The sequence below is a fragment of the Wasmannia auropunctata genome, unplaced genomic scaffold, assembly GCF_000956235.1.
Source record: "Wasmannia auropunctata unplaced genomic scaffold, wasmannia.A_1.0 LD336036.1, whole genome shotgun sequence".
Taxonomy (NCBI): Eukaryota; Metazoa; Arthropoda; class Insecta; order Hymenoptera; family Formicidae; genus Wasmannia; species Wasmannia auropunctata.
In genome coordinates this window covers 805,070-829,978 of record NW_012026854.1, presented here as the reverse complement: position 1 = coordinate 829,978, position 24,909 = coordinate 805,070, and the positions used below count along the sequence as shown (strand labels likewise).

At 34.0% G+C, this 24,909-nt stretch overlaps 3 protein-coding genes and 1 long non-coding RNA gene across 8 annotated transcripts; 3 read left to right on the top strand and 1 right to left on the bottom strand.

Moving 5' to 3' along the window:
• The first annotated feature begins 88 nt into the window (after positions 1 to 88).
• On the top strand, positions 89 to 3,765 carry LOC105452201. The gene is made up of 2 exons (XR_974692.1): positions 89 to 301; positions 2,319 to 3,765. It is a non-coding gene; the product is annotated as an uncharacterized LOC105452201 (long non-coding RNA).
• A 7,474-nt stretch (positions 3,766 to 11,239) lies between these two features.
• Positions 11,240 to 16,926, bottom strand: LOC105452200 (signal transducing adapter molecule 1). 5 transcript variants are annotated; one of them, XM_011693105.1, is made up of 10 exons: positions 16,674 to 16,925; positions 15,869 to 16,029; positions 15,542 to 15,787; positions 14,629 to 14,704; positions 14,321 to 14,539; positions 14,109 to 14,228; positions 13,798 to 13,986; positions 13,473 to 13,699; positions 13,156 to 13,394; positions 11,240 to 12,912 (listed from the first exon to the last, which is right to left on the bottom strand). In XM_011693105.1, the coding sequence occupies exons 1-10, from the start codon at positions 16,714 to 16,716 to the stop codon at positions 12,753 to 12,755; spliced, it is 1,680 nt and encodes a 559-aa protein (XP_011691407.1). In that variant the 5' UTR covers positions 16,717 to 16,925; the 3' UTR covers positions 11,240 to 12,752. The 5 variants fall into 5 exon arrangements, with proteins under 5 accessions (XP_011691407.1, XP_011691408.1, XP_011691404.1 ...); XM_011693106.1 differs by having other exon boundaries at positions 11,240 to 12,864; XM_011693102.1 differs by having other exon boundaries at positions 13,156 to 13,699; positions 16,674 to 16,926.
• A 1,029-nt stretch (positions 16,927 to 17,955) lies between these two features.
• LOC105452199 (mitochondrial cardiolipin hydrolase) lies at positions 17,956 to 20,887 on the top strand. Its single transcript, XM_011693101.1, has 3 exons — positions 17,956 to 18,511; positions 18,772 to 18,956; positions 19,072 to 20,887. Exons 1-3 carry the CDS (start codon positions 18,255 to 18,257, stop codon positions 19,320 to 19,322), a joined length of 693 nt encoding a protein of 230 aa, XP_011691403.1. The 5' UTR covers positions 17,956 to 18,254; the 3' UTR covers positions 19,323 to 20,887.
• Positions 20,888 to 21,287: 400 nt separating this feature from the next.
• Positions 21,288 to 23,074, top strand: LOC105452227. The gene is made up of 3 exons (XM_011693169.1): positions 21,288 to 21,410; positions 22,392 to 22,567; positions 23,049 to 23,074. Exons 1-3 carry the CDS (start codon positions 21,307 to 21,309, stop codon positions 23,072 to 23,074), a joined length of 306 nt encoding a protein of 101 aa, XP_011691471.1. The 5' UTR covers positions 21,288 to 21,306.
• Positions 23,075 to 24,909: the final 1,835 nt, after the last annotated feature.

The following is a 24,909-nucleotide window of genomic DNA, read 5'->3' as shown; positions in this document are numbered from 1 at the left end:
TATAGAAATGGTCCCCACCAGACCGCCGACTCATCCCACCCTTCGCTGCAAGGACCCAGCGAGATGTTCCGATGGATCGAGACCTTAGTCATAATTAGTTCGGATAATTAGGAGTTAGAGATTCCACGGATCGATTCTTGAGATGGAAACAATGGCGTGCCGAGAGATCGATTTCACGTTTCTTCCTCTTTCCCTTCGTTACGAGCCAAATTCAGCCCCCTTCTAGGAATTAAAAGGATGGATTTAATAGGATGGATTTAATGCCATCCTCTCGGATGGCAGGTGATAATTGATTGACATAGTAAGTAACAAGAATAACTCACGCCATTAGTCTATAAGACTTCTATAAGATGCTATCTCCAGGATACCTTAGTTAAGTTACGGTTATATTTTCGTGATGCATGATATAGTTGACAAATTTTCGGAATAATAATCGTTATACGTAAAGAAAATAATTACAACGACGTGCTATTAAATAATTTGAAATAGAGCAAACATTTGATTCTATTTATTATGCTGCATTTATAAAATACAAGATATTACACATTTAGAAAAAATAAATCCATATTATTATGTTCAATCTGCATGTTTGTTAATTTTATTTATTTATCAAATTTATTAAAACATATGCGCGTAAAAAAGGGAAAAATATAGATCTCTATAACTGTGTAAATTTTATAAATATTCTTCTATCGAGAGAGAAAGAGAAGATTGTCCAATGCATCAATCCGATCGAACTTAAAGCGGTCGAGCGATCGATCAATGTTCACCTACATTTTTTTTCCATGCGTTTAATGATAGGATAGGTGAAGTTAACAGCTAATAACAGTTGAAGTAAACTCTTTGTTCCCACAATCATACCGGCACGATAGTGTTGGCTACGCGATCGGCAATTTATAACTAATTTTTTCACATGTCACGAAGCTAAACAACTAACGTTTTACCATGAATTTATTAATAAATAAGCTTTAAATAAAATTTTTGTTAAAATTAAATAGAAGGGTAAATTTTATTAAACATTTTTACTTCGTGGCATAATTTCACGAAAATTCTTTTGTCTTTCTGGAATGTCTTTGTATTATTCGTAATTAGGTCAGACTAAAAATTTTTAATATCCGTAATATTTTTGAAATATCCTTTAGCTATTCTGAGTCTCGTGCAATTGAACTGGATTCTTGCCAGTTTATCTTAAGGTATTGTATCTATTTATTAGAAGTCTTATGTTAATTAATGCCCGGCCTAGAAAGCGCATTTTGTCCGTCGGAGTGTTTATCGTCGTCATGAATTCAAACACACATTGCGTTGATAGTCGCAATAACGGTAGATAAAAAAAAACTTTCTATTTCTTTGAGTCTCTCTTAAGTACGACGAATAGCCAGCCGTGCACATATCGTGCTCGTTTCATATGTTAATATGGGTCTTTTTAAGCACGAGACGAAATTCTCTTCCATTGATAGAACAGCGACATAATGATCGTTGAATTCGTTTATTATTAATTGCATTTACATTACATTACTAATAGACGTAACAGAGACACATATAAATGTCAATAAATTAAATACGAACTTGTATTGTAAAAGTTGACATAATTTTCTTTATATTCTTCACATGTGTGTGCGATCGTATATATCTACTTTATCTACATATGTATTGTATATACGTGAGAGATATTTCTACATAATTTTATTTTACGTACAATAATAACATTCGATATAATACTTTTACATCGAGTATCTCAGAAATATTAATTGTTTTGATTTGTCACAAATAAAGAATATTCTAAATTTAAAATTTCACGAAAGAAATAAAATATCTTATACGTTGAGTTTCACACAAATTAAATTTTTATTAATATATAAATCAAGTTAAGATAAAATATGTGAAACATAATTGTGTGGTATCCATTAATACTTTAGAATTTTTATTCGCCCAAAATGATGAAGTTGTTAGTGCGAATAGTATTAGTTTAATATTTTTTCTAAGCCTATCATAAATAATACTCTCTAGATCATTCTATTAACTGACGATATCTACACTGTGAATTGTGCGGTAGCCACCAACCGTGCTAAACACCTTATTAAATTATTATCGACATTGTTTCGTGCGCGAGCTCAAAACCTGTTACCCGCTCGTATCGAGTAATTGAAACGCACAATGGAGCAATTAACGTTCCCGGCAATTAAGGCACCACTTGTTCTTTTCGCACGTTGTATGATATTAATCTGTACGTTTTATTGCGTTTACAGTCGTTTTGAGGAAAAGATCCCGGTACTATCATTTGTAATTCATTGATGTTTCTTGATGGCACCGAATTTTAGAAAAACGTCACTCGCGAGCGGAGACGATTCCCTGGAGGCGATGACCTTGAAGATGCGCTTCGTCAACTTTCACCAAGTGGTAACATAGACGCCGTAGACGAGTAACAGGCTAGTCAATGTCATCCGTGCTGCAACTCGTGGTTAAGGCCCGAGTCCATTCTCGGAGTTTCCACGGATCACGCTGGAAAAGTGGAGGAGGTTCCGGTTGTGTCAGACTGACGAAATGCAAGTGTCTCTGCGGAGGAAATTAATGTGGACGTGCACAAAAAGCGATAGCAATATTAAAGCGATGTGCACAATATAAATGTTAATTAACGTCTTCACGGCAAGTAAATGATGAAGCAAAAAAATATTGTAATCAATGTATAATACTTATTAATTTTGAATGATTTACAATTGTATATAATTTTATACACGAAATCCTTAAATAAGGATTATGCTCAATAAAAAATTATTCTAGAAGAAGAAGAAATGGAACAGTTGCAATAATAACACATAATTTTGCAGATTGTAAGAGTGTCAGAGCGTCATAGCCTGATTAAGATTGTACGAGGCCATGAAATGTACTTATGGTGCAGTTTACAGTATATTTTTCAATTCTCGAGGATAAACCGTCCAAAGAAAATATTAATTATTATAAAATATTATCACATATATATAATTAATTCTTTAATATATGACTTCCTCTTCACAGTTTTTCTCCGCTATAACTGGGCAAACTTAACACTAATGCACAGCGTGATAATCATTATAATCATCATTCCTCGATGTTGTTACATATCACTGAGAATTAAAATCCGGATATTTTTGTATCGTGTAAAAATCCGAGAATAATGGCTGTGCATATAATGATAAGATAAAGACAATATTAACCTGAGCATGTAAAACTTGAGCATCTTCCTTCCCGTTTCCTTTACGATATATTTAGAATAGTGTTATATAAAAATTTTACATTGCATTACTTTGTTATGTAACAATTTTATGATGTTATTTCTCACCGGAAGAACATGGGAAACTGTAAAAGAATTGTACTTGGATAGTTTCATGCTCTCAACTCTTTTCACTCGCCCAGTCGAACAACCCCTCGACTGCGACTCGCACCACAATAAATCAGGATTTGTAAGAGAGGTTTGCGTATATGCATCCTATATATACATACGCACGTATATACTATATATACAACAATCGCGCGTCGTCTTCGCGCTGATGTAACACTTTTGCCTGCAGCTCCGGTAACTTCTCGAACACCTGTTAAGCGCGCTCGTAATAGCTGGCGACGTCCGCCGGCGTGCATGTGTCTTATAGAATACTTAAGATTTCTCTCTGTTATAAAATCATGTCACTTGAATTCGGATGCAGTTGTTCCATTTCACTGCATGTAAAAAGAATTGCTCCAAAATAAATAAAAAATTGTAAATAGTAAATAATAAATTTTTATTAAAGAAAATCGTTTTTTTTTGCTCAAATTTGATTGTTTGAGATTTGTTTTTTATCGCTTTAAATAATAATGATATTAACAATATGTTTTATATAAAGTTTTATAAATGTTTTATATAAAGAATACATGTGAATATAATTAACTGCACTCTTTTGCAGCAAACATCGATGTGTTTCCATGGTTCATCGACATCTCAAATGCAAGATTACGAAATGTTAATAAGATCTATCCTTGGAGTAGAATATATAGGAACGAAAAATATAGTTTCTTGGATGCTGACAAATTATGTAAGACGTAGTACAGTCAAAATAACGAACGATGGAATATGTCCATTAGCGATCTGAGCAACGATGACCTTGATGCCATCAATAATTTAGAAATGTGATTCAAGAATTCGATTTTGACATATATCGATATTTTTGTATAAATTAATGTATCGTCGAGCTAAACTATTTAATTACAAATAAGATAAAATGTTGTTCCGAATTCAAAGCTGAAGTTTCGAAAAGTAAAGCATGCGAGATAAAACATGTTTTTTCGTAGAAAAGTTGCTTAATTTATCAGGCAAGAAATAGGCAAAAAAAAAATTATTTTAACAGAATTGATTTGTAAATTAATGTAAATTTTACTATCGTGAAAAAAACGAGACTAGCAAGAATCAGACATTTCGTTTTGATTCAATTATCTTTTTTTTATTTGCAGCGTGTCTCGGTAATAATGTTTTTAAATGCTGAAAGAATACATATAAAATAATTCTTCAAATGAAAAAGATTTATTTATTTTCGTGCCATTTGAAAAATTATAAACGAACGTGAAGATTCGTGTTACGATACTGACACGCATCTCCGTTTATCTCAAGCGGGAAACGCGACGGGGCTGAAAAGGCCGCCGATTCGCACACGCACGCGAGACTGAAGTAACCATCTGTTTTCGTCCTTCACTCGTTAAATGTCATCGGTACTTCATTTAGATTAAGTACAGTCCTCGGTACAGTCGGCCCGCACCAACCTTTCGACGGTGACGACCTTGTCCCTCGAAATTTATGCCTTTTAATATGCAGGCGTGTGCGTATAAACAGCATTAATGCTAATGACCAAGTTTACACGTGTAATAAATTCAATACGGGCCATCCACGTGTGACGCACGCTGAGAGCCAACATCTCCCTACGTGCGTGGTCAATCGTAATAATTAACGCACGTGCACGCCGTTTGAGCTGCACGTTGTTGATGTAATAAAAATTGCGAGTTGCAATTAAGCCTTCGCTGATATCTGGACGCTTTTCCCGGCCTGAAACTGGCATGTGACAATTTTGCGTAACGGCTTTGCGACCGGCCGAACAATGCAACGTGCGATCGTTGCGAAAGATCGTGCGAATGTGCGGACGTGTACAGCGCGCAGACGAAAAATGCGTGCGGAAACCGACGCTAAGTTCCATTTAAGATTTATCGCGATCTTTTTTTTTTTAATGGAAATTTCATCGGTACATCCGTCTGACCTTGGCTCCTCCGCCAAGTGAAAATAGCAGCGCACGCACGCGCACACAGCTAAGATCACAATTTGCATAAAATTCATCCCACTCGCTAACGAATTTCGTCCGATATAAACATTCCACGGTTGAATGGCAAATCAGATTTAAATGCCAATGTTTCTTGAAAGGAGAGAACAAGAGAGGGATTCGGTCGGATTTTTGCATTCTTAAACGTATAAAAATAGCATGTAAGTACAAATTGCATTCGATCGCTGGCATAATATTGAAGTGAGATAAAAATTATTTAATATTAAAAAATGCAGAATTAACTTGAATAAATTCTGAGTCACCTTGCAGTATCCAAGCAACGCTAAGACAACGTAAAAACACTTGAAGAAATGATTTTGTCAATCAAGAAATAAACATAAAGATAAAATAATAGTGTATAAATTAGTCAAAATGCATATAAAGATCGAAAATTATAATTTATAACAAGAACTTTTCGATCTCAAAGAAAACCGATCGACGATAGTTCATTTTCGCACATTTTGCTCTTCGAACAGTCCATTTTGTAATGCATGAATTTGATCGATTCAGGTGAAGATTTTGCCGATAAATCGCAGATTAATCGCGTATATAACACCCGTGTGCATAGATTTCCATATGGAAATTCACGTGTATAAGCGTCGCATTTAGATCCGATCGTAGCTAAATGTGCGAATAATCGAGGAAAATAAATGGCGCCATTAAAATAATATAATGTGCTGCATGTCTCCATATCACTTTTTCTCCTAAGTCATCGAGAATTTCAACGCCCGGTAAGGTTTTCGCAAAGATTGTAGACATCGCAATTCGCTGTCAATAAAGCATTTAATTTACTCCGACATCGATTTTAGATGGATAAGACAATGAGATTTTTATTCGATTAATCGAGGACGAAAAACGCGAAATCTTGTTTAGTTATTACAAAACCAAGAGAGGCGACATAATTTAAATTCAAAAAGTATATGATTTATAAAATAATTTAAGAAATTGCTAAAATAAGAAAATTTGCAAAATGAAGAATTTAATAATTTTCTATTCCTGTTGATTGAACGGAAAAATCGCTTTTTTGTTAATGAATGTTACATAAATATTGTTTCTCGTTATTGAACAGTGCTTTAATTATCTTATCGTTGCTAATAAATTCATAATTGTTTCTATAAGCGGTTTTTTTTCGCAAAATTAACGGCGTTATTATTTGGACCGTTAATATCACGCGCGTGGTTCCTAAAGTCGTAAATCCAGACAATAAACATTGTCCCGAGACAATGGTGTGAATTATCATGTATATCTCGATAACACAGTTCTGCCGGTGCATTATTACGAAAGCTTACGTTAGGATTCACCGTTTCGTTCTTACAAAATTCCGCGCGAATTGCCATCCTGTTACTCTTCATTAACATAGCGTGCAATCGTTGCATAAAAAAATGAGAGGTGGCAGATATAAACCGAGATAAAAATCTGTTTTATATAATAATTAAGTTTATGATTAATTTAGTTAATCAAGCGATTAATTTATCGGTGAATAAGAAATTTCTACTCAGATTGACTATAGAGTTTTATAATATTACTATTCGTAAATTACCCATTATTATATAAACAAAGTCAATTTATCATTGTTTTTGTACATTATCTTGCTTACATTTTTATTATCTCATTTGCCTTGAAATTTACATATATACGTTTCATTTTTACGAAAATAAAAATTAATTAATTCTCACAGAAGTATTGCGGTCTATTAAATTTATAGCGCTTACAATACACTTACAACATATGCACATGATTAAAAAAGAAATATATGTTTTGATTTTTACGTATATTGCAAAAATAGAAATAAATTGGCCAGTATTTCCTTTTGTCCATGAAATAGACAAAAATGATAATCACAACTTAGAAAGTAAATACTTCTTACTAATGGTTGATTAGTTTTTATATGACAATATATGATTTATTTTATATATTATATTTAATTGTACATCCTTTAAATGTGCAGATTGACAAGAATATTTTGATGATCTTTTTTCTCGTTATTCCAGCAGCTGCAGAAATGTTATATCTCATACAGTAATATCCTAGTAGTAGTATAAGTGGAAGGCATTATTATTTTCATTTCCTTTCTGTATTGAGATTGAGAATGCTCATATATGCAACGAGGACGGCAGAAATAATTATTACGAAAACCACAGCGAAGGGACTGTTGCTTGCTGATATTCCCTCGTGAAGTAATGTAAATTAGCGTAAGATTCGTCAAGGATGTAGAGATAGGCAATCTGTCGATATATTTTATGTGAGAATCGCTTACAAGAAGAAAATTATCTCTTCTCACATACTCAACCTTCAAATATATAAAAATCTCAAAGACGATTTTTACATTAAATTATGAAAAATCATAAAAATTATAGATTAAATTTTGAGATTATAATCATCATGAATTATCAACAAAATCTTAATTTTTTAAATATAAACATCACAAAGTAAAGAATTTATTTTTTTTTTCAGATATTATATATAATGAAAATATTATATAGTAATCATTGTTACATATTAATGTAGATTGGACCAATGTTTTGCAAATATGACGATCTTTCAAAAATGCTTAAATGCACCGCGCCATTCACTAAATTCGTACATCATATTCACGTGGTTCCTAAGGTCAAACCTTGTTAAATATCAAATATATCTCTAATAAATTGCACAACCTTTTCCATGCGACGTTTCACTACTGTTTAAGCTACAGCCAATCTGATGACCGATAGAGACCTGACCTTTCGAAGCGGGAATTTATCTATGATCGCGAAATTTGAGAACTGACGCATACACCCGCAATAATTATTAACTAATGACGCTAAAGTTTGCACGCGATTGCTTTATTAAGGCGCAGGAAAGCTATTGCACAATGCGAAATATGTTGCTTAATAAGCTGAAACTAGAAATAAATTAAAGTTGGTCTTCTCAGATTATATCATCTGTTTCACAGATGATAATATCATCTGATATTGCATATTGAAGTAATTTGAGCTGTTTCCTTTAATAATGAATCATTTAATAAAGACTATGGAAGATCATTTCTTCATCTTATAAATCATTCAACTATCATAAAATTATTTATAAGATATATAACATCATACTTTATCCATGTGTCAAAGAACCAGCAAATTTGATTTGGGATATTACCGTTAATATTACAATCAAAATATTAATATTTTGCGCGATTTTTTATCTGTGACGGTGAATCATGCGAAAGAAATGCAATGCAATGTAACAATAACGTCACGTGACTTTATCAGGATGTTTTCAGATTTATTGATTTCAAATTCAAGTAGTCAGTCGTGTTTTGTATTTCATTTCAAAACAGTTTTTTCTCGACATATGCGAGACCTCTTTCTTTACGTGCCATAAATCGTCGTTACTTTGCATGTATTTTGGCACATGCTTCTCTACTCTATTAATTTATTATTTACATTTAAATAATATAATAAATGAAATAATGTAATAATTATAATATTTTATACCATATGCATTGCATTTCAAAACGTCTATTTCTTATTAAAAATACGTTAGCAAAATTGTTTACATATTCGTAAAAAAAAAATACAAATTCGTTCATTGTCTCAATCATTGAGATATTATTCACGCGAATCTGACTTGGGATGAGCCGATCCTAGACCTAGAAAAACAATTGCACTGGCCTTGAGCTACATACGAGAGCAATAAAAGTGATAGAACAAAACATTACCTTGATAGAAAAATTCTAAGTATCGTTGAGATACTTAGAATATAAAATAAAGCAAAGAGATTAGAGTTACAGTTATAATATCTATCGTTAAAATGTTAAAAATTTATCTTTTGTCAAGAATTTAGAATAGCTTAAAAAATTTAGTGTTTATTCTTTCTCGATAAAAAAATCAAGAAGAAAAAAATAATCATTTATTATCACTTTTAGCATTGTATATCTTAGTAACTAACAAGTCTCCAATTAAAATTCTATAAAAGTCTATTAATTTTTATAATTTTTATGGTAATATAAGAAATTAGATTTTATATTTTCTGCAAATTGAATCAATAATGATTAATAGATTTATAAATATATACTATACAAAGCTATTAATCATTATATATAGCAATTACTGATAAATGTTGATAATGAATAGTTGCTAACGTTGATCAAGAATAGCGAGAAGAGTAAGTTAGAATTTTTTTTATTGCATGACTGGATGTTTTACAGCGGCTCGGCTATCATGATTGATAGTCACGAAGTCTTGTCTGCGGCTTGGAAACGAAACCGAGAGATCTAGAATGTTAATGCCAAGGCTGCTCGGTCCATTGTCGATCGAAGAAATGCCATTGCCAAGGAACTCAACTCATTATTCTAATGATCTTATCAGCAAAACAGTTATAAGGAAGTTACGTCGATCCGTTATCGATATACCATCCGATATATAAAATGATACAAGTCATAAACGGCCGATAAAAAAAAAGTGACATAGCAATCACAGCGAAAATAGCAATGTGAGAGTGAGAAAGCAGCATATGGTGAGTAATACTAACGATAATATTTAACGAAATTATATGATTAGTGGATAATACAAACGGATGCAATTATCTGAACACTAATTATTTACAGAAAAAAATATATATCAATTAAAAAGAGTAATGTCAAGAAGTGAACAGAAGCGTTAATTAAAAGAATTTACTTTTCAATGTAATACATTGAAAGTACAAATAATTAATACTAGAATAAGTAAGCACTTATACACTCCCATGTACGCTATGGGCGATTGCATATAAATTTTCTCACGTTTTAGAATAATTCATTAGATGTTAAATACGCGCGCGCTATTATTTGTTCATCAGGCGCGTTAAGTGATGCTTATGTTATTCACGCATGAATATTTGTAAAATCGCTTAGAAAATTTTTACACGCGCAATTGTACACAAATTAGTTAATATATTATCTATTTATCAATTTAAATTTGTGAGAGGGTATATGGATAGTATAATACAATATCAGAAACTTTCAACAGTCCACCAATCGCGCAATATAACACATACGCGTGGAATATAACTAAATTAGTATAATGCAAAGTACTTAGAATTTAAAGTAAAAAACAAAAATATTTCCAATAAATTATATATTGTAATAAAGAGCAATTTGATTTTTGCAAATCGTTTATAAAATCTACTTCATATATGAATTAAAGAATCGCACGGGAATAAAACTTACGCACAAGAATAAAAATTAATTAAAATTTATGCACGCGGATATGGTGCCACATGTTGCATAAGAAAAACAAACGATTAATAACGGGACTTGTTTGCGGGATTTTTCAATCATTAATTCATTGTTCCATCGATCGTAAATCTTCCGTTACGGGGAATTATATTATTCGCTGTATATTTACATGTGTATCTTCAGGCGTTTTGCTGTGTGCACAGCCCATTATAAAATTTTAAATAATTCTCGGGTATCATTAACGACTATTAAAAGAAACGGTTGTGACTGTAAAAGTATGAGAAGGTCAACGTGGCAAAAGGCGTGGCGAGAAAAAAAAGCGAAAAATTAATAAGCACTTTTTAACGTGTACAATGTGCGACGGATTTAGAAATCAACATGGCAATGAAAAGAGATTCATCCTTCACTGACTGTGGCAATCGGCGACTACGGATATTATCAAGTTTAGGAACGAAGACGGCATATTGCGAAGAATCCGCGGCTCATAAACGTAACGTATTGCGCCTATAAATGTGCAAAATATATAATTATTGCAATAATACTTTTAGTACTGATAGATGCTGAATGCCAAAATCGTGCATAAATGATTTTCGCACTTTAGGTGATAATTGATATTTATCTGCTAAACACCGCTACACACGATAATGAACACTTTCCTTTCGTTCCTTTAGCATTTTGTCAAAGTTTTGTTAACACGGCTACAATGTAGGAAAAAGTACGATACTAGTGGAGAAGCAAGTGAACATTTCGAAAAATGTATTTTTTTTGCGTGGTATTTACATAGTATACAGTTGCTTTCTGTCGCGAGATTTTCTTTCGGCAAAATCCGTATATGCATACAAGAAAGAAGGAATTGAAGCGATAATTGATTATATAAATAAAGCCACTTTAATGGTAACGTAACATACACAGCATAAATAGCGCCTACTCTCCATAAGACCTGTTATTCATCTCGCTTTTAATTTCTATCTCGTTTCCGTCTTTACTCGCTTAAATGTACAGTGTACAGAATATCGCTGCTACAAAAACATTGGTACGTTCTGCCCCTATAAATTATGCCTTAAAAATTATGTTTCCACTTAGATTTGAGGCGTAAGCTTTGCCCGCAGTACCATTGTGTACTTTTTATATACTTTTTTCCCTCTCTTTTCTTATCTTTTATATCAGCCGAAACTTTTGAATAATTATATCGATATGCATTGGAAAGTAAAACACGTTATTTATAACACAATGTGTAATAAATTTTAATATATCGTAAATGGCCGAAAAGCGTCGGTCATTTCCGTTATATTCGAGACAGGACGTTTCGTCGTGTATATATACAAATATCACTTATTATTTAACAATCGATAAAAAATTTCTCGCAGTCTCGCTACTTTTTAAGCGATTTAATAGGAATTAGTCTTATTGTACACAATGTGGAGACTAGACCATATTGAGACATATTTTCTTGCAAAAGATGTTTCAAGCATTGCTTGACAATTAAAAGAGCCTTAACAACACTTCGTGATTGTAACACTCCTTTAACAATAATATCACTTCATTTCCTAATAATCACACTGCAAACCCCGTTTCGCAATCAGTTAATCGATGGCAGAGTAGAAAACTATAAAACATTTCTTGAGCTCTTTTCTATTCAATGCCAAAATCTCGTATTTCGTGTACTTTTACGAAACATTGTAGAGACATATTATTCAAAATATGCGTAATGTTTTAAAAATGCTAAATTTACAGTTTTTATGACACATATGCGATAACGCTTACAACTTAGATGTAAAACAAAGCACGAAGAATTAATCTTATATATATATCTGTATATATGAAACTTTAATGAGAGAAGTATTATTTAAAATAATGTATAGAAATATGGGATTTAACAACCTTTTACAAATACACTGATATTTAATGAACTTTTTTTGATAATGTGCATTAAACAATAGTCAAATAAAAGAAATCAAATCGACTGAAGGAATGTATAAATTAAAACTGAACAGTCTAAATCAATAAATATCTAACATTACAAAACTAGTATAAACGTGATGTAGACAACATAAGTCACTTTCTGCTTTGCTTTCCCTAATAGCATGTACAGATTTAAAAGAGTAAAGCCTAGAGCCGAAACGTAAAATTTTTATTAAAAACCCATTATCTTTGGCTACTTTGGGTATGTTTATTTAAATAATTATAATATATAGTAATATTGTACAACTTGAATTAGAGTACAAGATGAGTTCGTAACGCATAGCTTTGCTTTACATCATGTGTTGCCCATTTGGTGGAGCATATTGTGATTGCTGATTTACAGGTCCTGTGGGTCCAGGAGGACCATATGGCCCGGGTGCTGGGCCGCTTTGAGGCGGATATCTGCTACGTAATATATTTAAATTATCACCTCTATATTTAGAATAATACCTATATTAAAAAAAAAAGAAAAAAAACATAAATACAACATAATCAATGAAACATGCAATTAAAGAATAATATTTTCATGTAATACCATGAAAAAATGCGCATGCACTTCTAACAGTGTATTGTAATTTATGTACAGGAGAAATGTCGTGAGACATGAAAATATTCTTGGACTTATAGTGATTCTGATCATAGTGAACTTTTTGCGATCGGCGTTGCAACAAAAGCAAAATAAAACCAACATACCCCTGTGGTTGATAAGGAAGGTTATTTTGATCAGGCGGCGGCAAAGATGACCCTTGCGGATGTCCAGGCGGATGTTGGTGGGGTCCCGATTGAACATGAAAGTGTTGGGGTAAAGTCATGTTTGGCATACTGGCGGGACCCATGTACTCGTTGCTCGGCAAACTCGCGTTATACGGCCCCACCGGACCGGAGCCGGCTCCAGTGGGGAACGGAGAAGAAGGCGGCATACCATTAAACATCTTGAAGAAGGTAGCAATGTCAGAATATCTCGCGCGGTTGTAAGGATTGTTACTGAAGGAGCGCGTCGAAGCACTTACGTGCGTTGGTGGCGGCGGTGGTCCCGGATTGTGGAATGGATAAGGACTTATGTGTGGTTGCATTTTAGGTAAAGTGTAACCAGACGGCGTTGGAGGTTCTCTCATCAGGGTGTGGTACAAATTAAGAGCGTCGACCAAATCGGAACTTAATTGGGTAAGCTGCGCATGCCGCCTGTCCACTTTCTCCAAAGCCGCGTCAATCAAAGGCCCCATCGCCGTGACTTGTTCTGCAAAAATGCAATAAATGCAAAATAATGGAATGCATATTTGTAACATTTCTTTTTTTTTTTTAAACTTAATGTTTCCATCCAAGATTCATAGTTACCTTCTAAATCGAGCATTTCCTGAGGATCGGAGGTATCACATTGCGGATCAGCTTCGTGAAGCAGATGTAATAATCTATCCATTTTCTTCTCATCTATTTCGATTTCCACCACTTCGGGTTCGCGCTTCACCATCTTTACTTCCACTTCTTCGGCAAATTGCACTAATTTCTTGTTACTATGTTCTAATTCTGCACGCAAACACATTTATAACACATTTATTAATTCAATCGCGAACATATGGTAGATAATGTGAGGACGCTTAAACTTTAGAGTATATCAAAAAGTTAATTAAGTCTCGCGCGTATCTTACTTGTAAACTCTTCTGGTTCAACAGATAAATCAGCAGTAACAAAGTTGGAGGGAAAGAGCCCTTCGCCTCTTTGATTGCTACCTTTCCACCAATTTGGATGAGAATCGTCCAAGATGTTAACTAAAAAGTTAAATTTAAAATTAGAAATTTATTTCTAATATTTATCCACATGTGTGTTGTTTGTGCTTTTGTATTAATCTTCATATACATACTTATTTCTCCTGCTAGAAATGTCAGTTCATTATCCTCTGCAGCTTCAAAATCATATAGAGCACGTACTTTCCTGCCTTCTTGGGAGCTGCTTGAGGCTCCAAGCACAGAATTCACACTAGGATATAAACTGGTACTTTTTTTAGAAGCTGGCGAGCTGTGCGATGAGGTGCTTTGAGTACGAACCTTACTTTCTATTTCTTGCAACGAAAGCTGTATGGCTGTAAAATAACGTTTACATAACAGAGAATATAATAGAAATAAGCTTAAAACATTATCAAATATATAACAAAAATAATATTAAGCTTACCTTTTGCAATATCTGATTCTTCTTGTAAATTTGTTACTACATTAGGATCTCTGCTCAGAGTGCTAGTACGTTTCGGCTAAAAAAAATTACATATTTATAAGAAAAAGTTTAAAAATATTGAATTAATAGTCACATGTCTGATCAGTTAATCTATTCAGGCCCTAGAACATATATTACTGGAAGGAGAATTGCCTATACCATCTGTGTATCGAGCTGAAGCCAACATCCGTGCGAGAGAGAAAGATACAGGTTCCCAATTAACTGTAATGAGCATGTGTCATTCAGCCCCCACTTAGCCCCGTTTTTCATTTCTTTTAAAAAGATTTTCGAAAAATAAGAAACTGAGCAAAAGTGGCTGAGTGGAGGCTGAATGGCATTACAGTCAATTGGGAACCTATACCTTTCTGTCTCGCACAGATGTTAGTTTCACGTTCAGCATTCAATTCTCCTTCCAGTAATATATGTTCTAAGATTCAGGCCCATTTTCACAATGTATGGTTTTAACTAAAGGTTAAAAATTACCAAGAAATTTATTGATTCACAATGTTTGATTGATTTAACCATCATGTTAACTTGTCAACTCAACTGATGTACATGTAACCTTCAGTTTATTTGACTATAAGCTTATAAAAGTATGTTTTAGTTAACCTAACCTAACCTTTTCATTAACCATATATTATGAAAATGGGCCTCAAAGTGTATGCAATGACTTATAAAGTAACACGATGCAAAATAAGAGAAACATACAGTATCAATAAGTGATAGAATTATCTGACTGACTTAAATAATGCTCAGTACTGGACTTTCAACACTTGATTTTGAAATGAATATAAACAATTCATATTTCATATGTTGATTCATATGTTGTCAATGGAAAAAGTGCATGGAATAATGCAGCAGGATAAAGACTCACCGTATCCGAGACAGCAGAAAAGTCATGGCCTTCGCTTCTGAGTTTATTATATAAACTTGGAATCAGATTCAATTGTGGGTCCGTCTTGAAGTCACCCTCCACCCATTTTTTCAAGAGCGCTTTGATTTTATCCACTATTTTCGGCTGCTGATGGTTAATAAGCTTTCTCAAATCGTTTTCAAAATCCCTGGACGCAATTTCCAAGTGGAAAATTTTTCCACAATTACTGGCGCAAGCGTCCAACAACTAAATCAAAGATAAATAATTAAAATATTACGTTGAGGATGACTTGATTTAATGTGAAAAAAAAAAACAATGTATACTAACTGTTATAGCTTGCATGACCACGTGAGGATCATGACAGTACAATCTCTTAACGATAGAACGTAAACAGTCCTTGGCGTTTAGACTGGAGGTGCCCACTTTATCGCAGATGTCCATTATCTTTCCCCATTCCTCCGTCACATTGTTCTCGTTAGTTGCCTTTTCTGATGCAATACAATCAAATGACGATTTAAAGAGCGACACACACACACACACAGTCACAGGATATTCAATGGCATGCATCATAATCAAGAAATAACAGGAGGATTTCTTTTTTTTAAAACACAAATACAAAGATTAAGAACAGATAACAATGGGACGACTCGCAGGCGTGGCGATAAGAGCGCAAGAAGAGAGACAAAGGGACAGACGCTTTCCGAAGTGAATAGCGTTGCGACATCCAGGGGGGAGATATCGAGAGTGGCGAACTGTCATCGGGCGTGGAATCGCTGCCGCCTCGCTGTCGCGTGTAAAATCGGTCGCGCATTAGAATTTTGGGGGAGGAGGGGGGGGAGGGGACGGAGGAAGCAGCACGACAGATCCGACGATGTGGCCGGAGGTCAAGTGTCAACAACCGCTTAATGCGCCCGATGTAGAAAAAAAGGTTCCACGGGCGGGCGGACGGGCGGGCAGGCAGGCCCCCCCTGTGGAAAGGAAAGCAGACGCGAGCGGCCGTCGCGATAACGCGCGCGCGGCCGAGAGAGGCGGTATCCTCGGGACACGCGATATCCGCGGTACGTCGACGCGCGTGTATCAGGCCCAGCAGACGGGGCCGTGACGGGCGAGAAAACGAGGGGGTATTACTCACCGACGTCAGCGTCGAAGGGCGAGGAGTTCGGGAAGAGGCCCATCGTCGCGCGGCTCCCTCGCGCACGCAGCACCAGCGAAGATCGGTCCCTACTGTCGTCGCGCTCGCACGTCGGCACGCCGTCGCGGGGTCGCGCTGCGCATCCAGCTGATATTTACTCACAAACACGTCCGGCCGAGCGACTGACGATACTCCGCACCGCCGCACCAACGGACATCTTTGCCACCGGGGATCTGCCAGAGACCCTATCGATCATCGATACCTATCGAAACTCGCGCGGAGCGCGAGCGCGACTTTTAAGTCTCGAGAACGGCAATTTTGTTTGGGCGAGACTGAAATTACAGGACTTGTCCGTTCTCAGAAAGACGTATATGGTTTTTTTTTTTTTGTTCGATGTTCCGAACAAGGTGCACGCGCGTATATCGAAGTAGAATTCCAAGAGTCTGCTCGGCGCTTGGCGGAGCGGGGCGATCGTAAGGCGACGGTCGATGTATCGAACGGTCACACGACTACTGTGCAAGCACGAATCAGTGCGTGCGTTCTCTGATGTGGAATAAACCGAGATGACATGGCCAATCAGATCCGCCACTTTCCTTTTTCTTCCCCATTCAGCTTGACCGCCACGTAAACGGAAATAAATAAATAAACAAATCGCACTCCACCACTTATTTATCTTACTCCATTAAATTATATATAGAAACAATTGAAAATGTTTGATGCTATCAGCTGATGCTGTCGAAAATGCCAGTATCGTTTTTTCGAAATATATCTAACTATTTAGCTCGTAGTTATTTTCAGTAATTGGTTTTGCTTACTCATTTTAAGCATTAAAATATGCATTGGAGATTCAGGTTTGTAAATTGGAATATTAAAATTCGATTAATCGCGAAACGGACTAAAATTAAATTGTCAATTGCAAAACTTAAAACTTATAATTGTATTTTGTTTTCTTCATTCATTTTTTGCAAATTCTAATTTATTTATACAACACTTTTAGTTAAAAATTTAGTTTAATTAAATAATTAAATTAGGTTAAAATGATCAGTTTTAAGTTTAGAATTGGCAATTTTTTTTAGGTGATCGACCGATCAAGCTAATCGGAGACGGCGAGATTTATAAATGCTTATATAAATGGCATGAAATTATTTTGTTGAAACTGCATTTTTGTGATTATCTTCTGGTAGTGATCGACGTGATGGTAACTGTCGTTGTGCTAACTATAGGTTAGTCGAGAGCAGACGAGAGGGCGCATCGGGCGCATGTTGCGATGTGCACCACAGTTGTATGTAGTGGTACCGGGTACGTAGGCACATGGTGAGATTGACGAGGTTACTCTCAGCTGATCTCTAATATTATCCAGCTATTGAGATTTATATTTGTGTGTGACGTATTGTTTTGTCAAGCCAGTAGACTACAAGAGTTGAATCCTCTTTGCAAATCCATGTTGTGTGAAGCCTTCTATTGTATTAAAGCAAGAAGTTTCTTAAGGGGTTTTTTCTAGCATTGCTCTTTTAGAAATCTTCCGACTTGTAGACGACCTTAGAGACACTTATAGAGACTTCCAAGTGCTCAGGTGCTAAGATGATGAAAAAAACTGTAATTGTAATAACATCCATCGGTGTTCTCGCGACAGAAGTAATATGGCAGTTGTACAAGGGGTACAGAAGTTCTCAAGGGAAAGCGATTAATACTTCCAATGGCTGCGCAAAGCAGCTTTCCAGAAATAAAAAACCAATCCACGAAGTCATGTTCTTTTCGAAAGACTCGTCTTTATGTCGAACACATTTGGAATGTATGAAACCATGTGCAGCGCTGAATTGTCCAATAAGACACTTGAGGTAACGCTTTCAATATGGTATAAAACGTCGTCCACGATGAGACTTGAGACTTATAATTTAAGAAAATTAATCAATCCTAGCCGATTATTCATCCCATGTGAGAAACATAATCGATTGTGATTGATCAAATTTCATAAATCTTAAGTCTTAAGTCTCACTGTAGACACCGCTTAAAGTGAGGCAAAATAGAATTGATTTATTCACATTCTTTTATCATAGCTTAATGCAACTGAATAGAACATATCTGACTGTATTTGCAGGACGATTATAAACTATCTGGATTCTGCGACTGACACTTTGGACGTATGCCTATATTTCTTTACATTCCCAGCCCTAGCAGAGGCAATTATAAGGGCCAAAAATAGAAATGTTGTCGTAAGGATGATATTGGACGAGTCGATGGCACAGAATGATACAAGCCAAATAATGAGCTTTTACAATGAAGGTTTGTTGAACATTTTGAAATGCAAATATTACGCGTTAAATTTAGAAGACACAATCTCTGATATTAGATAGATAATGTAACAACTTTGTAGTTGACATCATTGCTTTGTTTGCAGGCATTAAACTGATATCAAAAAAATTAGACACCTTAATGCATCATAAATTTGTTGTTATTGACAATAACATTTTGATATCGGGCAGCATAAACTGGACTAAATCAGCGTTTTTTGGAAATTTTGAGAACATGCTGATTACCAATGAATCAGCAATAGTCAAGCCATTTATAAACGAGTTTGAAAGGGTATGGACGATGCTGAATGTTAACAAAACTACAGAAGCCAATTCTAAAAATTTAAATGTACAGTAATAGTTTATTCCAAAGGTGTTCATTTAAATTAAGCGAAGGACATCCCTGGCAAAAATAAAAATTGTACCGTAAGTAAGTGTAACAATGGAATGAAAAGAAGCATTGAAAACTTTGTAAACACTTTACGTTTCTTTTATATTTCGCTATTCCAATCTACACTACAACGTTACTTACGCTTATTATTCTTGCCTTACATTTGATTTGCACTCCGTTTTATTTTTACGTTTTATTTTTGCCAGGGATATACATTTTTATTTTATACTTTTATATTTCGATATGTAAGAAGATTCTTGACGTGATATATCGAACGTGCTCGTTTGTGGAACGAACTATTCCTAAAAAAAGTAATATATTACAGTGACAATTTATCTAAACTTAATTTTGACTATATAAACTCTTTATAAATGTATAAAGAAACAAATGCAATTTCTACACGTGTGAGTTTTGCATGTTTCTTTGAAATAATATAGAAAGACAAATGATGTTTTATCTAGCTTTTATGTACATATAAATACAATACTTAATTTAACATTTACATTTTTATTCTGTTCAACGTTATCCAGTTCGTTCTGTATGTACATTCTGCGCGTATTTCTGTCTCGAGATAATTGATACAAATATGAGGTACTAATAGGGACTAATTCTCTAATCGGATGAATCTTTGTGCTTTGGTGAATTAAATTTGATACGATAATACATACAGCTGATACAGCGTGGGTGCACCAAAGGGAGTTGCCATGACGATTCTGACGTCACCGTGATACCATCTTAGTATTAAGGATATCCTTTGTTTTCGCACAAATGAAGCTGCGCTCGTGATGCATATTGATTTTCTTAACCGGGAACTGTCACGGTCTTCGGAGTTCACGGTCACGCATAAAGAGTTCCTAAGGAGAGATTCGTTTATAGGTGCGCGTCATATAACGTGACAAATGAAACCGTTATTGTTTTATTTTATTTTAGTCAGATGTCTAAAGGCAGAATTAATGAATGAAGATAGCATTATGTGATACCTTAAATAGAAAAAAAAGTTCCTTAGTTATGGAGATGGAGAATGAACTGTAATAGACTGTTTTTAATATTTCTGAGAAGACCAATGCAACAATTTTTAAAAAATTTTCTTATTATTTCTTTTTTTTATTAATTTAATGCAAAAGAAATTTTGTTCGAATTTTATTAAATAAATATATTTAAAGAAAACCGTCGTATTTCTTATGTTAATAACAGAAAGGAAGGATTATTAGACATTAGCATGGTTCGTAAATCAATATAATATATAAATTAAGTATAGATGATTTTTTATCGTAAAATAAATATGCGAACGAAAAGAAAAGAAACGAAATCAAATTGATCTGCAAATTGCACAAGGTATATAATATAGAAACAAAAATAAAATAGTTCCATCACTTGGGTATAAGTTTAATGAAATGTTACGACAGTTTGTGTACGCGTTGTCGCATATCATACTATGTCAAACTTTTTCCATATTCTCTCGTATGTATTCACAATTTTCACAATGTATATATGACATACAATATGATAATTAATAAATACATTCACATATAGTCTTACGAATTTATTTAAGTCTTTATAAAAAAATATCAAATAAGACATTGTTGACCGTCGTGGTTTGCTAAAAAGTCTACAGAAAGCATTTATTTTTTCCATATCGAATATTCCATAATCAAATGTTTCTCAAACGTTGCATTTCAAGTCTCAATTAGAAATTAATATTCCGCGGCTTCGCGCTAAAGTCACTAGCATTATTCTAGTGACTTTAGCGTCGCGCCGATCGTGCGCGTCGGCACGATATTTTCCGCAGCGCGTCGGTTCGGAAAGATGTGAGTGCGCGAATAGCTTCGCGATTATTCGTAGATTTTATTCGTTGATGGCGCGTAACGAGCATGAATTCTTGTCGGGATTGCCGATTGAAGTAACGGGCGCCGGAATGCATGTCGATTGCCGCGAGTCTTGACGATCGACGATGTTTTTTCGATCGCAGTCGACCGATGAAAACGTCTTCGCCGTCGCTGTACGTGCCGAGCCGCGAAGCCGTAATGGACTTCGGTTCAAATTCCGGTACCGCAGGTACGCGAAAGTAACCCTTACGTTCATATGAGAGACTTGACGCGCGACTGGCGTATTTTTGTAGAATGTAATGCGTCCAAAACTTAGATTAGCCTGATCATATCGTGTATCATACCATATATCTACAAATTAGTACGCTGCAGGTTGATAGAGAGCGAATTTTCAGGGCAATTTCGTTCAGTAAAATTTGCGCGATTATAGAATCCATGACCGTAATATACCGCGCCGATAATCAAGAAAGCTATCATATCTTGCATCGAGATTTACCTTCACTGCTGCATTGATAACAAGCAGCGAACAGTTGCGAACAAGTGCGACTGCAGTTTCGTTAAATGTATAACTTTGTGCGATCATAACATTACTTGAGATCTATTAAGATATCTTAATCTATTAAGACCCTTCTATTAAGATTTATTAAGATCTGTTCATAAATTAGCTATACGGCGTATACATCAATTATATGATTATATATTATAGTTATATCTGGAAATTATGAATAAAATAGATGCATGAAATTAATGCTGTGATCAATCAAAATATGAGGTAAACAATAATTACAGCGATCGTGATACTTTTTCTATTAGTTGCGTTTACTGTACTTATTTTGTACTTGACTAAATCAAAGTTATTTTATTTATCTTACCGTATTTTATTATTACGAATTTTTAAGTTTATTTTTACGTTTACTGATAATAAATATAGTATAAAAATAGGAGCATGTCAGTTAAAAAAAGTATCAGAAAATTATCATATATTGTGCTAGTTCGCGATCAATTTCAATTCTTTGGGACCCCTAGAAATTAATTAAAACCACGAGTTTTATAATATCAAAATTTTAAAAACACACTTGTAGAAAATACATCTGATAGAAAATTGTCAATTTGCGATATCTTTCTTAAACCAATGTAAATGAGCATAAAAATGATCAATAAATAAGAAACGAACAAATACGTATGTGAGTATACAAATTACGTGTTACAGGAACATGGAACAATTTCATCTTAATCGTGCGCGAAATGAAGTGCGGAAACTCCCGGTCAATTGTATGGAAACGTCCAATCACGCTTGTACGTGCTGCATTTGCGACGACTTAGAAGTCTTCAGGGATGACGACGGGACATTGGAATCGTCCTTCTACAGCCCAAGACGATGTCAAGGTAGGAAACTTTTCTTCTTTTTAAAAGCTACTTGTAGGTATTTATGCGCATTAAGGCATCATTATAATATGAATATTTGAAAACTAAGAATGGCTTGAAACACTTATTTCATCATAAAATATATTATACTAAAAAATTTAATTTGATTTGCTATGCATTATTTGTTCTGATATTAATATACAGACATATATTATTTTAAAAAACACCAATTGAAATCTCTAAAGTTAATACTCTATTTTCAATATTTTTTGAAATTGATAGAACTTTGATTCTTTTCTAAAAAGAAATGTTAGCATTTTCGAGTATGTTTTAATGGAAATAGTTTTGATAATTAAATATAAAAAATAAGGATCTGTTATAGTTAGGAAATATCTACTTTATATTTTATTTGTATGAAAATTGTCCCTATCTTTTTTATTTCAAATAAATCAGTTTGAACTTTAATACTTTTGATTTAAAAATTTTGTGGTACTTTGTTCAGAATTCTTAAGAAAGTTGGATTTCTGACAAAAATTTTACTTGCAAAAACTTTGAAAATTTGCTTGGTAGAATTGAAAAATTATTGTAACTTTTTCATTTCAAGCTCATTTAGAGTGATAAAAACAATTAAAATTCTTGATAAGCTCTCCAGAACTTTAAACAGTTCTTCAAGTATTTTAACTTTATTATTCTTAACATTGTAATTAGTGAAAAAAAAAACAAAGCAATTTTATGATTTTTTTATTTCTTAAACAGAAATATTTTAAATGAACAATTTTTTATGGAACTCTGATGTTTTTTTCTGACAAGATAATATCTGAAATTTTTATCAATAAATATTAGGATTATATTGAATTAAGAAATGATTAATAAATAATTTTCATACAATAGAAATGTAAGATTAGCATTTTATATCTCTTATTTTCTAAATTTATTTGTTAGAAATCTTTTCAAAATATCAATTTCAAAATTTTTGAAGGAAAAGCCAAATTTTTATTAATTATATGAAAATTAATTGTATTAAAATTGTACGAAAAAACGAGGCACTTAGTATTATTAATAATAGTTTAGTAGGACATGTGTTCTTTAGTAAGTTTCAAAATATTCGTGATCTTGCATATATTACGCGATACGAATGACAAACGGTTTCAGACTGATTTCGTAACCGTATCAGAAATGAAATCGCACAATTTGTGGAAATTGGTTGTTACGCGCCGAATGGAATGTACTTACAGAATTTTCTCAGATTGGAAAATCAAACCGGCGTAATTGTGAGGATTATTAAGCTCTCATGCTCATTGTTAACGCCTTGTTTCACAATCCTCATAAAGTTTCATTAATCTAATATTAGTTTCTACGCTTTGAGAACGCGGAATTGTTTTCGCGAATAAAGTCTCGAAAGTACTCCCGCGAATACGATTTACTCGATTGTTTATCGGCGGTTTCGTTTTTATTTGCCTGCTTTCCTTCAAGCGGACGATTTTAGAAGTCGAGTCGAGCCGAATCGTCGCCAGAAACAGTTCGACGAAGGTGTAAACGCGAGTGTGTCGAAGTGCTCTGAACACCTGCCAGGTGTCGTAAACACCACAACTCGTTGCTCGCAAAAAGCTATGATTTTTACGCAAGGACGTTTATTACAACGATGCTTATATAGTACGCAACAATATTACGCAGTAATAAATGTACTGAGTTCGGAATCTGTATTACGATATATATCATACATATACAGATTTAATCTTTGGTTATATTAAATATGAAAATATCTCAGTGAATGAACTGGAAAGGAAATTTTTGATGTTTGATATATAAGGACATAATTAGTTTATAAATTATTTAAGCAAACGCTTGATTTATTAAAGTTATCATCCGTTATATAGTAATGTAAAATAATTAAATTGAAAATTGATTTTTAGTTATTAAAATTAAGTACAAAAAATTGAATTTTTTTCTTCGATTATAGTATTAATACACACATAATCTTCTTCATCGTTAGATAATATTATTATCATGTTTTATGACACGTGAGTGTTTAATATTACGTGTAATTCTTAGTCACGTTGAAACTTTACGTATGCGTGTTCATGTGAAATTAATCCTTTGACGAGGGTTGATAATCTTGGAGTACCGCACGCACACATATATGCGCCTGCGAGCTTAATTCTGTAACATGTAGTTAGCCGTATTGATTGCTTATTTTTAGATACACTGACGGCAACCCTGCCGTCATCAAATATTAACCCCTGACCCGAAATAGATCTGCGCCCCGTCGGCTATACTTGTTATTCTGGAAAGAACAGCTGCTACTTATTATGGTTATTATTTTGGGGGAAGACAGAAAGAAGAAAGAAAATGAAAAATTACAA

Coding starts and splice junctions, on each gene's coding strand:
- LOC105452199 (XM_011693101.1), top strand. CDS start 18,255: ATGATGAAAAAAACTGTAATTGTAATAACATCCATCGGTGTTCTCGCG. Junction 18,512..18,771: donor TGTCCAATAAGACACTTGAG/GTAACGCTTTCA, acceptor CTGTATTTGCAG/GACGATTATAAACTATCTGG. Junction 18,957..19,071: donor AATGAGCTTTTACAATGAAG/GTTTGTTGAACA, acceptor CTTTGTTTGCAG/GCATTAAACTGATATCAAAA.
- LOC105452200 (XM_011693102.1), bottom strand. CDS start 16,716: ATGGGCCTCTTCCCGAACTCCTCGCCCTTCGACGCTGACGTCG. Junction 16,030..16,673: donor GCCCTTCGACGCTGACGTCG/GTGAGTAATACC, acceptor GTATTGCATCAG/AAAAGGCAACTAACGAGAAC. Junction 13,987..14,108: donor TGAACCAGAAGAGTTTACAA/GTAAGATACGCG, acceptor GTTTGCGTGCAG/AATTAGAACATAGTAACAAG.
- LOC105452227 (XM_011693169.1), top strand. CDS start 21,307: ATGTTTTTTCGATCGCAGTCGACCGATGAAAACGTCTTCGCCGTCGCT. Junction 21,411..22,391: donor TTCAAATTCCGGTACCGCAG/GTACGCGAAAGT, acceptor TACGTGTTACAG/GAACATGGAACAATTTCATC. Junction 22,568..23,048: donor CAGCCCAAGACGATGTCAAG/GTAGGAAACTTT, acceptor TACTTTGTTCAG/AATTCTTAAGAAAGTTGGAT.